Source organism: Marmota monax, unplaced genomic scaffold (assembly GCF_021218885.2).
Source record: "Marmota monax isolate L192 unplaced genomic scaffold, Marmota_monax_Labrador192_F-V1.1 WCK01_AAM20220418_F8-fsc00055, whole genome shotgun sequence".
In the NCBI taxonomy this organism is placed as follows: Eukaryota; Metazoa; Chordata; class Mammalia; order Rodentia; family Sciuridae; genus Marmota; species Marmota monax.
The window spans coordinates 8,600,940-8,613,297 of record NW_026695205.1 but is presented as its reverse complement, the minus strand read 5'-3'; the positions used below and the strand labels follow the sequence as shown (position 1 = coordinate 8,613,297).

At 43.1% G+C, this 12,358-nt stretch overlaps 1 protein-coding gene across 1 annotated transcript in view; it reads right to left on the bottom strand.

Annotated features, from left to right (window-relative positions):
• Nucleotides 1-717: 717 nt before the first annotated feature.
• The window catches only part of LOC124083443 (P-selectin), a 34,619-nt gene continuing 22,978 nt past the window's right edge, over nucleotides 718-12,358 (bottom strand). The window contains exons 10-15 of the mRNA XM_046430111.2: nucleotides 7,252-7,461; nucleotides 6,050-6,235; nucleotides 5,118-5,237; nucleotides 3,009-3,039; nucleotides 1,901-1,956; nucleotides 718-1,354 (exon numbers count right to left, since the gene is read on the bottom strand). Of these exons, the coding sequence (XP_046286067.1) occupies nucleotides 1,902-1,956; nucleotides 3,009-3,039; nucleotides 5,118-5,237; nucleotides 6,050-6,235; nucleotides 7,252-7,461 (602 nt within the window). The 3' untranslated portion in view covers nucleotides 718-1,354; nucleotide 1,901. The remainder of the gene's footprint in view (nucleotides 1,355-1,900; nucleotides 1,957-3,008; nucleotides 3,040-5,117; nucleotides 5,238-6,049; nucleotides 6,236-7,251; nucleotides 7,462-12,358) is intronic.

The window sequence follows — 12,358 nt, the reverse complement described above, 5'->3', positions numbered from 1 at the left end:
TGTTCCTCTTGTATTATACTGTGTGGGTTTCTGTTGTACCCCAACTAGGTTATAAGCTGCTCCAAGTCTTACACTTCTGTACATTTGATTTGTGAACCAGTGATTCCCAAAGTCAAGAGAGCATTAGGATTCCCTAGTGACTTTCACAAAGCGCAGATTCTGACTCAGGAAAGACCAGTGGCATATAATACCTAGCCTAGTGATAGACAAACAAGAAGCAGTTATGGATGCCAAAGGCAGTATGACTGAGAAACGTTTTTTTAAAGCACCATGTGCCTAAATCCCAAGGTTATTATCAATATTCTTGAAAAAGCCTTGTAATCTTTAGGCTGCTTTACCATTTCAACTTGTATATTTGCTTATATGTACCCAGTCTATATGATGTAGTCATTGGGTTACATTTCACCATGACAAGACAACTACAATGCTTGGCTCTCTAACTTTTGCATCAATTCTGGATAAACACTATATAACTTTCACTGACCCACTTATTAAACATGTGATTTAAAGAACAGGTAAAACACATTCATTCTTTCCTGTGAAACATTAAGGTAATGGAGACTTTCTGTTTCTCTGACTTTCTCTTGGACCAGGGAGTGTGATGTATGTATTTGCCAGCTCATTGACAGGTGGAGCTGTAATTAGGACAACTATAATCATGCACTACACTGGTGCCAACAGAGTGATGTATACAGACCTTATTGAACAAAACATCAAACAAAGGAACATGGAATTTGGGGGCAAATCCATTTAATTGGTCTTTGGGTCCTTTGATAAGATCTACAGTGAGATGGAGCTTCCTGTTCTGATTCTTGGTCTTCTATAGCCTTGGGTACCATCCCAGGTTTCTCTGGAAACCTCAGCAGCAGAGGTCTAAGGCTCCTCATTGACAGCAACCACTGGAGTTTCTGGGAGATCCTTCTGGGGTTTCCTTAAGTCAGAGATGTGCCTGGCTTCCAACACTGCAGAGAAGCCTTCCATAACCCCCAAATAAAGGGGTATTTTCATTTCTCCAGTCTGGTCTCCTGGTGAGTCAAATACTCTGGTCTCTTTAATTAGCTGGTATTTCCAGTGACAGCCATGTTCAAGTCCACAGACCACAGCACAAACATTGGCTCTTGGCGTCAGCAGCATGTGTTGGAGGAAGAGCAGAGGTGGAGCAGGAAGTGGGGGGTGGGGAGGTCAGAACATGGCACAGTCCTCTGCTCTGGTCCAGAGTTGGTCTAAAGGAGAGTCCATGCCCTTATCCAGGGGTTTACAGAAAACTGCCACAATTGTGCTACAGTTAAAGTCAAGTTTAGCAGGAAGCTCCATGTTCACCAACTAGGATCCTGAGAGGTTGGGAGATAGGCCTCTGAAAATGAGATTAAAAGAAATCAAAATCAGTATTTTTCCTTTAAAAAAAATAAAAGAAATCTTTCATCATATCTCTCCTCTGAGGCTCAAGACAATCTTCTCTTTCTAGATTGCAGATTTTCTGCTCAAGGCTACTTTCCTTAAGAAACTCAGCTATTTACTGTGCTGCTCTGGAAGAGTGGTAGCAGTTTCCGTTTTCCCAGCAAGTAACAGAGGAGGTGGTCAGGGAGCAGCCACAGTGTCAATCAATACATCTAGCAGCTAACAACAATACTGTCACATTCCTGGAGTAAGGGACATACTGCTGGAGCACTTCTATCCTGGAGCTTATGGAAAGGCTTGATGACTCCCCCACTACAGTTGCTCCACTGACACACCTGCCTTCCGTCGCTAATACGATCTCCTTCATGGCCTGAAGATTCAATACCTGCTTAAGATGTATTACTTGATTATATATAGAAAATCAAGGTTTTTATTCTTCTATTTTCCCAAATTATTCTATTCCTTCAAAAATATCTTCTTAACTTATCAACCCTTAACTTACCTTAAGGGTTCGGGTCAAATGCAGCATTTGTAAAAACTCCGTATGTTCCTAGGTGGCTAAAGAACAGAAACACAAGGATGACCTGCCATGTAATGCTTAGTCCCCAACAGTCCTGCACATATTGTCTACATAAACCATGCATTACTAGTCTGCCCCTGAAATTCTGTCTGTTGTAATAAGAGGAAAAAAAAATGCTAAAGCAATTTTAGAGATCTCATTTAACAGCTCTAGATAATTTGCATTGCATTTTACTCTGTTACTGTTGATGCTTTATGTGCAGAATTTCTGCTGTGCCCTCTAAGGGGCTGTACCCCCTTCTCGGTGAGAAGAAATAGTTACAAAATTCTGAGCTTTGATAAATTGATAATCTAGCATTAGTTTTCAAAGAATGGTGATACTGCCCCCTAGGGGTGTCTTTTTTATTTCATAATGATCAGAAGTTCTACTGACATAGTAGGCCTGGGTCAGGGTGCTGAAATGTCCAAACAGGTACAAGATATAAGAGAATTGTCATACATCACACACAGCTTTGGAATGTCTACTCGACATTCATATAGGCCAGATATCTTTGAGCCTGGAACTTACAGACTTACATATAAATAATTAGCATTTCTTGCATCTTTTACAATGCAGTTGCCATGTGAATTAAGGGAAGATCATTGAACAAAACATCAAACAGTAGGTTGTACAACTCTACCATGATTGTTTGCTACTTTGAAACATCAGGTCTGTGTTGGCCATGCCTCTGATGCTGAGTCCCTGATACAGCATTCCACCAGCCCAGCTCCCCAGCTGATGCTTCCTAGTGACGCTATAGGGAGCACAAGCTCTGATGGCCTTGGGGCACCTTAGCTTTAGCATTTGGTTTCTACTATGACCACCTTCTCTTTTATTCTCCTTTATTAGGAGAATTAGGACATTTGCTGATTTTAAAAGCATGGAGTGTGGCCGGCATATATTATCTGTATATCTTACTTCAGGATACTCAGGAGGACACAGCAAAAGATTTTTTATACAAAGGTGGCAGCCATTATGTGTGATCTTTCTGTCACAAATCAGAAAGTCAAACTAACAAAATCCACTCAGTCAAAGAACATTTCCATCTCACCTTTGAGGGTTCAGGGGGCATTTCCCGTCATCTGAAATAAGTGGGAAAACACAAATGATTGGTTTAAAAGGAAAAAACAGAAGCGAGATGAAGGGGCAGTCATTAGTGATTTCAATGACTGGGGAGAGTCAGTAGAATGACTTTCAGGTGGACTCATTCTGAGGTGCATTGGGAGCAGTCTACCAGAGAGAGAGGACCTGCTGTAGGCTAAATTCCATATTTCACAGTGTTTAACTCCAGAGTCCTCTCACCTTCTTCCTCTTGCCTTTCAGTTAAGAAAAGCTCCTCAAGCCTCTGAGGCCTTCAGCCTCTTGACCCTCGTGGGTCTCCTGTTGCTGCATCCTGAGGATCCCAGCTGGGATCACACAAACCCATCACACGGGGCAGTGGGGGTTTCCCCTCCCTGTCACTTATGTGATCAGGTACTTCTGGCCTTAGTCCAAACCACAGCCTCTGGCAGTCGACTCTTCATATGTGGCTGTGGTATTTACCTGTTACCTGGTCATGGAATATCCAGAAGCATGAAACCAAATTAGGATAGGACCAGGAAAAAAACTCCCATCCCAAACAGGCGAATTTGTATATTATCAAAGATACAGGAGGATAAGGGGTTGGTGGTCCCTTTCCAACCTAGAAATGTCTTTAGAAAATGAATTGGTGGGGAAAAGCAGGAGGAAATACTGTGATTCCTGTGGTCATGGAAACTGGGATCTAGCTGCCAGGAGCTCTTGCCTCTGCCTTCTTGATCTGATCAAACACAGTTTGCTTGGAGGGATTGGTTGTAGCTCTTGGTATACCTTTATGGTCTTTAAGCAGAGCATTATCCTTTGTCTATCACCTTAGTCATTTACAGGAGAGAATGTGAAGGAGCTTTGGAAAAACAGCTCATAGCAAGGGTAGCTTTTTGAATGTGAGGAGGCAGCAAGTTAGGAATAGGTGTTGAAACTCCTCGATGCAATGAGAGCCTCAACATCAGCCGAGGTTTCAACATAGCTGCTTCCAGTTACCTGGATCTGAGCTCAAGTTGACCTTTGGTGCTTTGCACTACTGTCTATAAGGAGCAATAGCAAAGATCCCTATTAGACAAGTTTATGTAATCATGTGCAGGCACATGTCACGACAAATTTTAACTCCTAAAGAGATGGGCTGTTCCCTCTTTTATTCCCTGTTTTATACTTCTCTGTCTGCTGAAGAGTTTCCCTTACAGTCTTCATCCCTTTGGCCACTTCCCTGCTTAAGTCCTGCATAGACTCCACAAGTTCTTAGAAGAAAATGCAGACTTCCTAGCTCCCCGTGCCAGGGGCTACTAAAGCAGCTGCTCCACAGGCTCACACTTCATTTCCTGTCTCCTCTGTAAGCCCCTCTGGACTCAGGCACACTGGCAACTACACACCATTTTCCCAGGTATCCTCCCTTTCACATCTTGCCATGTGCCACTTTTTCTCCTGGAGCTCTATATCCATTTTCCCCTTTAATCAAATCCCTCCCATTTGTTCTTCAAAGCTAAGCTTGAGCAAGCTTCTCTGAGCCCCAGTCTGGTTTAGGAAGCCCATTCTGTGTTCCGGTGATAGGCTGCTGCTTTTGTTCTCACACATGTCCCCCACTTGAGTCTGTGTGTATTGACCAAACACACAGACTCAAGTGGGGGACATGTGTGAGAACAAAACACAAGCAACCTATCACCGGAACACAGAATGGGCTACCTACCAGGTATAGCAACCTTGATTAATACCAGGGACCATCATTACAGTGCCTAACAGACTGTAAATGACTGTCACATAGAGGAATGAGTGAAGGAGGCTGACATGGCAATTTTAAATTGTGATTGCAAATGCTGAACTGCAAAACTGCCTCCTCAGAATTTTGAAGGAGGGCTTTTGAAAACTTCAGATTTATAGGCTCATGCCCAAGTCTCCCTGTGCGAACATCAGCATTTGGTAAATTTCTCCAGGTGATTTTGCTGGACAGTCAGTTCTCAGGATCACTAAGTTATCTCTGCCTTCTTTTAATTAAATGTTTCCAAACATGAACTATTGAAATGGTGGTTTCACCACCCCATCCAAAATCACATGAAAGAAGAAAGCAAGAGGAAAACTCGTTCTTATTTACCTTTCTTTCTGAGACGCTTTCTCAGCAGAGCCAAGAGTGTCCCACCCATGACCAGACCTATTGTAGAAGCCACAGCTCCACCAAAGTAAGTCAGGGCCTCCTGGACAGTCAACGGCCCCTCTGCAAAAAAAAACATGCACATGCAAGATATGAGAAGTGCTCTGTGCAAAGGCCAGTTGTTCTCTTCAAAGGGTCCCAAGAACTCTAAGATGTTCTTGGATCATCCAAAGACCTGCCAGTGCTGACAGCCTGCTGTGAAAGGAGATATGGAAGTCAGAAAGTCATGATCAGAGAGTGGGAAGCACACAGGATCATATTCCTAAGACTTACATATTAAATGTAATTTCAAAGCCTTCAGAAGAAGATCTAATAAAAGGAAAGACATTGTAGATGCAAGGGGCCTACACATGGAAGTTTGAGCAAATAAAATGAGCCATGGGGAATTTTTTTTGGCCATCAAAAATTCAGAAATGCAACAGAAAGTAATCAGAATAAGCTGCTAGGGAAAAAGCAGGGGAGAAACTTGGAGCTGAATTGAAGCTTGCAAACAGGTGGAGCATAATTAAGATCTGTGATATTTCTAGAGGTAAGTGGTAAACAAAATTCTTCTGAGGTAATAAACCAGAATCTGCATGATGAACATATTTCGAAACTTCAAGATGTGTTAGTAGAGATTACAAGTAAGCAAGGGAACTTATTTCACAAATCTGAGCCCTGAAAAGGAGTGGCAGTTATGTACACAGAGTCACTGAATTTAATTCCCACTGCTCTACATAAAGCAAGGAGATCCTGTCTGACTCATTGTGAAACCTTTATCAAGCAAGGGGAAACCTTGTGACAGAAAGGAGGACAACTGTGACAGATATAGAGAGAAGAAATACTGATTTGTTTTTCATATTGAGAAGACTTCCTAAACCATATGAAAAATGTACCTTGGCAAGTTGGTGTGGTAGCTGACCAGTGTCCATTCTCTTGGCATGCTGCTCTGGCAGAGCCATTAAGTAAATGACCCTCTGGACAATGGAAGGTGCAGGTTGACCCATAGCTGAAATTCCCCCAGGGGTTGGAACAGTTCATCACTGTTGGCTTGTTGATATGCAGTTCTGAGCATTTGACGGCTGCAGGAAAAGAAGGAGGAGAAACAGTATGAAGAATGACGGTGAATGAGATCATGGTTTCATCTGTAACCTGACTAGCATTGCCAGTAGACAGTAGACTATGAAAAGGTCAGAAGGAGATCAGCCACTTCACACTCACGCCCACTCTTCCAATATCACACAATGCTAAGTATCCCCTCAGAGAATGCTAGCCAAGGAACAAGGAGGGGCCAGCAGCATCCAATAAACATCTGCTAAGGGGTTGATTTTGCCTCCAAAAATACTATTTGCAACTTTTTTTCTCTCAAAAATACTATTTTTAAGTGTTATTATTAGTACCTGATGGTTAACTGGCAGGTCAGCATGAACTTATTAAAATACTTAATAAGCACTCAGTGCAGCTAGAACTGGAAGTTTGTTTATTTCCATAGTAGATGCTGGAAGTTTGAAAGTGGAGGCCATCATCCTCTTTTAACTATTTTTTGAGGGAATTTCATGTTCTTTTTTCTAACTTATGGAATGGGAAACGGAAGCTCAGGAATTATATCTAATTTAAGTAAATACTATTGGCAGTACTGATATTTGTAGAGCTCTGTGTTGTGCTTTGTGGGAGATGTAAAGATGAAAGGGATATAAAACTTCAAGCTTCCTTTATGGGGTGACAGCTCTCCAGGAAGTATCACATAGGTGTAACTGTCTAGATTCCAATTATTTTGAAAATACGAGGTGTTTATCCTGTCGCCTAAAAACATTGTAGCTTATGTTTCACAAATCATACAGCTGGTTTTATTCTTAGCATTCTTCTAGTTTCTAACACATCTGTGCTTGTTTCCTCCTTAGAGCTTTGAGAACCAGGGCATTAGCTCCATCAAGAGGAGGAAGGGCAGAGATGTGCGTGTGGACAGTGCAGCTGACTGGATGGGTGTGGAATTCATGGAGGACTCGACCCATGCAGTGGCTGCTGGGGCAGGTACACTGGCTAACTTAAGTGCCTGCAGGATAGCATGTCAGAACCTCCCTGCTGCTTTTCACTTTACCTCTGCAGGCTGGGGTTACTGCTGTCCATTGTCCTGAAGGCTTGCACTTGAGGGTGCTGTCTCCTGTGAGGGTGAATCCAGCTTTGCATCCAAAGTAGCAAGTGGTATCCAAGCCAAAGGTTTCCCCAGGATGTCTGCAGGTCATTGTTCCCTGCCCAGAAGCAACAAGGGCTGGGCATCGAACCTTGGAGGTAGAAACTGACGCTACACCTGTGTTGAGAGGGTATTTCAATTTAGAGAGCTCTCAGTTAAAAGCAGCATGTCAGAGTTAAGGCTGACATGTAAACTGCCCCCCACTCCTTTCATCATGGGGGAGGCACTACTGACATCTGTAAGGAAGTTAAAGTGATTAATCTCAGGCGTGGAAAGCAGAAGAGGAAAATTGTTTACAAGTGCCCCTGTAGAGATGATTCTCCTACACAAGAAGAAAGGGGGGGCGGGGTCACTAATAACAATTTTGAGAAAAGGGAATCAGCAGAAGAGTTGTTGCAGAAGTAGCAATTCAGTAGGCTAAACGCACATGGGCCAGTTGTATGCCTTCCTCTGCTTTACTGGGAGGTGATATTGTTCTCTGGTCAAAGGTCAACATGAAAGGCGATGCCACTGGTTTTGCCACTTGCTATGTGGCAAGAAGATGACTAACTTCTCTGCACCTCAGTTTCTTGATTTGCAAAACTGGACTGGTAACAGCAGCCCTTGTACTCTTGGCAATGAAGTAATGGGCACCACTCGGTTTGCTCAGCGAAGCCCTTTTGGAATACGAGGCTAAATACCGTATAAAACACAATTTCTACAGAAGCATCAGTATATCTTTTATTTATAAGCATAAACAATCCTGTCACTCCTTAGACATTATTTTAACCCATTGGTTGTGTTTGCTAAACCCAAATGATGTGAAACACGCACCTGCCACCTATGAGAGCCACATGTGTGTTATCATTGTGGGGGACACTCCCGACATGGAAGTGTCCCAGCAAGTATCTGTTTTTACCTTTGCAGCATGGGGGATGTGCTGACCTTCTTCCAGAAGATGTGCACTCTACGCTGCCTGATCCCTCTAACCCAAAGCCCTTGTTACATGAGAAACAGCAGGGGGAGCTAACACCGAGTTCTCCGTGAGTGTGAGAATAGTCGAGGCTGCCCTGCTGGGGGACAAAGAGTTTGGGGCACTTGAGGGCTGGAGTACCAAGCCAAGAATGACACAATCACCAAATGCACTCAGAAGTTCTGTGCTCCATCCATATATTCAACAAGTATTTATTTACCACTTACTGTATTCCAGGTGTTTGGCTAGGCCACTCATTCCAACTACACAGGGCAGTGGGAGGGACAGTGGGCTCTCAGAGCAGAGGATATGTAGAGGGCACAGAGAGCTCACAATTTCATCCTCCTTTGTCCACACCCTCGCTCCGGAGACCACAGAGCCTCCTCTGGCTCCCACTATCTGTCTGGGTGGGTGCACTCCAGGATTGTTTCTACCGTCTTCCTGCCTAAGACAACTCCTCTTAGACATCCTGTCATCTTTTCAAATTCAGTACATCTAAAACTGCAATGATCACCTTCCTCCTCAAACCATGTCCTCTATTTGAATCCCCAGCTTGATTTTTTATGCCGCGGTTCCATAGCAGTGGGAAGTGCAGAATCCCCCTCAAGACAGCTAAGTTCTGGGCATTCCAAACCTGACCTGTTGTGATTTTGCTCTGGTTCTTGGCTTACACTGCTCTTAATTTCTTTCCATTTCCACTGATTAAAATCCCACAGTTCTCCAGGATCCGACTCTGCGGCTTCTCTGCAGCTGTTGCTGAACGCAGTGTGCACTCTCCTCAGACTCATCGGCTTTCTGCTTGAATTCATGCACTCTCATGTCCTGACAGCTGAGTCCTCTTCTATGCACAGAAAGCTTCCAATACCCCCTAACCACCTGTCCTTGTCTCTACTGCAGGATCCCAAGAGGTGGTGCTCAATAACCATATGCCCAGTGGATGAATACACAAATTTCTAGTTTGTTCACTACAATTTCCTCCCCAAATTGTTTTCATAAATTATTGCAGTTATATCTTTCTCTCAGCATTGTTTTTTTTTCTCATTTTTATCTGACAAACTATGACTTATCAATGAATATTGAATTGTTGACAAACTGAGTGTTCTTTCTTTGAATCCTTGGTCCGGTTAGGCTCATTTTACTTAGCTATTCTGATTTTAAAATCCCCCTTCAAGTCCTTTGTGCTGTTCCATGGAAAAGGGAACGGGGTGGGGTTTCACTGGGCAGGTACACTGGCTAACTTAAGTGCCTGCAGGATAGCATCAGAACTCTGGGTATGACTTTTGGCCTTTTCATGTTGGTCCATGTGTTCTGCAGTAATGGGTCATGCGCTGGAAGACGGTGGGTCCTTATTGCAGGGATCCATTGAAACAAACAGTGAATTTCAGTCCAGGGTTCTCAGATTCAACAATCGGATGTAGTAATTAACAACTCCATGTCTGGCCCATCAATTCCACTCACCAGACATTTACTAAACATACCTACTGTAAGTCCCAGGTGAAAGTCATCTGTGAACATTTTCATTAACCTAACTTTCTCAGCATCTCCCATGATTACATCTTTAAGCCCAGGAATATGCACCATGAGGACAGTAGGGGCCGTGTAGGTTCTTCTAATTCTTTGCCCCTGGAAACAAGGCCTGGCACATGGGAGGGAGTTCTAAAAATTTTTGTTGACTAAATGAGTAAGTTAATGGGTAATTCTTATAAGGTTGTGTGGTTTTTTGTCTGATTTGAAAAGAAAACAAGAAGTTACTATTTTAAAAAATTGACTAAAGTGACTGAGCATCTAAAATGAAAATTTCTACAGAATTAATCTACTTAGGGATCATTGCTTTGGTTTCAGCTTTGTCAGTCTTGCTCTGCCAATGTGGCAGTTCCAGCCTTTTCCATCCATGGAAGTCTCTGAACCTTCTCAGGTAAAAGTCACATTGTCAAACTCAAGCCCTTTAGATGACTTCAAGGGTTTGACTTCGTGAATCATGCAAGGATGCAGGCTTTCCTGTTTGAGGGCATTGGTAAGGCACCTGGAAGCCCAACTCAGATCTGGCATCTGGTGGGCACACAGCAGACACAGCTCCATTAAATTCATGGAGTTATCTAGGGTGCTGCTCAATGTAGGCGTAGAGGCTCACTTGGAGAATAAACTCTGTGTGTGACTTTAAGAAGTGGCCTTGCTTCAAAACATTGGCAAAAGCCCAATAGCTATAAGAAGAGTAGAAAACAGATGAGAGTTGCTTTCATTAAATGCCCTCTCGTTGACTTCCAAGGCAGTTCTTCAGTGAAGGGTCGGCACGGTGTTTCCCTGCACTCCATCAAGTGGCTATACATGGTGACATGTGCATCTGTGAATTATTATATCCACTGCACTCTAGTCACTATCTTAAGACATACTGATTCATATTATTTTAGATTCAGCCAATTTCTTGTTTTACTTTTTAACTTTTTTATTTTTATTTAAAATGGATATGGCCTCAAGAACTTCTTGGAGTTAAGATCTAGTTTAAATAATAATTGTAATAGAGTTGTCTATTCTAAACTCAAACTCAAACTTTAAAAATATCTGGGTGCAGTGGGAGCATACTTTACCTACATGGGAGGCTTACACAGGAGGATGGATTGAGACCAGGAGTTTCAGTCCAACCTGAGTAAAATAGTGGGACCCAACCCCAGACTAAAACACAAGCAAGCAAACAAGCAGATGATTAAATAAATAATGTGGGAACTCCCATGAAGAGAATGAAGAAACAGATAGAGACATGCCCCCAGCCAGAGCTTGGAGTGTACCCATTTGCCATATTTCAGGAATTGGATAAGCAGAGCCAAGGCATAAAGGTAGAGGTTGGGCTGAGAGCGGAACCAGGACCAGTCCCTCAATATGGTGGGGCTGGATGTTAGGAGTAGAAGTTCAGAACCAAATCTAGTGTTTGAGGGTCAGCAACAGTGTTATTGATCAGGAGAGATTCATCTGTGCCAGGAAGGTGGCTACACAGACAGTAATACAGGGATACACCAACTGCACACAAGTGCTCACAAATTGTGAGAGTCGGCAGAAGAACCTCAGGACTACTTAGGTTCGTGGAGAGGGTTCTAGGTCTGGGAGAGCAAGGACCAGGAGGAAACTAGAAAAAATAGGCAGAACCCAAGTATGGAACCCAGGGAACTGGTGTTCTAACTATGATGGAGACATTTCAAAGCTACCCCCAAAATGAAATCCTGCATTGCACTCTAAAAAGAGAATCGGAGAGCTCCATCTACCCCAGCGCCCCTCTGTACTTGGTGACCCTCAACGGGCTCTCTGAAGTATCCTAGGATTCTGCAGCGTGCTGTATAAAACTCTAGAGATGGTGCCAGGGGTTAACAATTCAAGCACTCAGCTGTGTGGGGAAAGGAGACCAAGCATTTGCCTAAATCTAGAACATATGTTTGGAGAATGAGGCGAGAATAAGGTACAAAAACCAGGTCTCAGAACCAGGATCAGGTAAGGTAGACAATTTTGAGAGCCATTGTGGACTGAAGGTGCAGTTTCTTTCAGGGTTGGTTCTAGTCTCAGGGTGGGGAAGGCTATAAGGAGACAGGCAAATGCCACCTGTTATAAGGGAAAGAGGACTGGAAAGAAGTGAAGGGAAATAGGCTTCAGAGAGTACAGGTTTAACAACCATGTTGGTTACATAAATGATTTGAAACTTTTGTGAGATTTTTGTTTGTTTGTTTTAGGGATTTTTGATCCTTCATCATCAAAAGTGGAATATTGTAAAATAGAGATCGTGATAAACATCAATGAGATAATCGAATATGAGTGAGAAATGAAGGAACGAACTCAAGCCCTAAAGCTGGCCCCGAGAATATTCTAGATTCCTCAGGGGGCTTGCAGTGTATCTTTTGAACAGCAGGCGGTAGCATTTTATGTTTCTTACCTTGCAGAATTCATGGCCTGGGAAGAGACCTCAAAGATGGTCTCATACATTCCTCTTCTTTTGGAATTGAGAAAACTGAGGTCTTTGGAGGTGACGAGACTTTCTTAATGCCACAAGCTAGTGTGGTGGGAGGTAGTATAAGTCTTTGG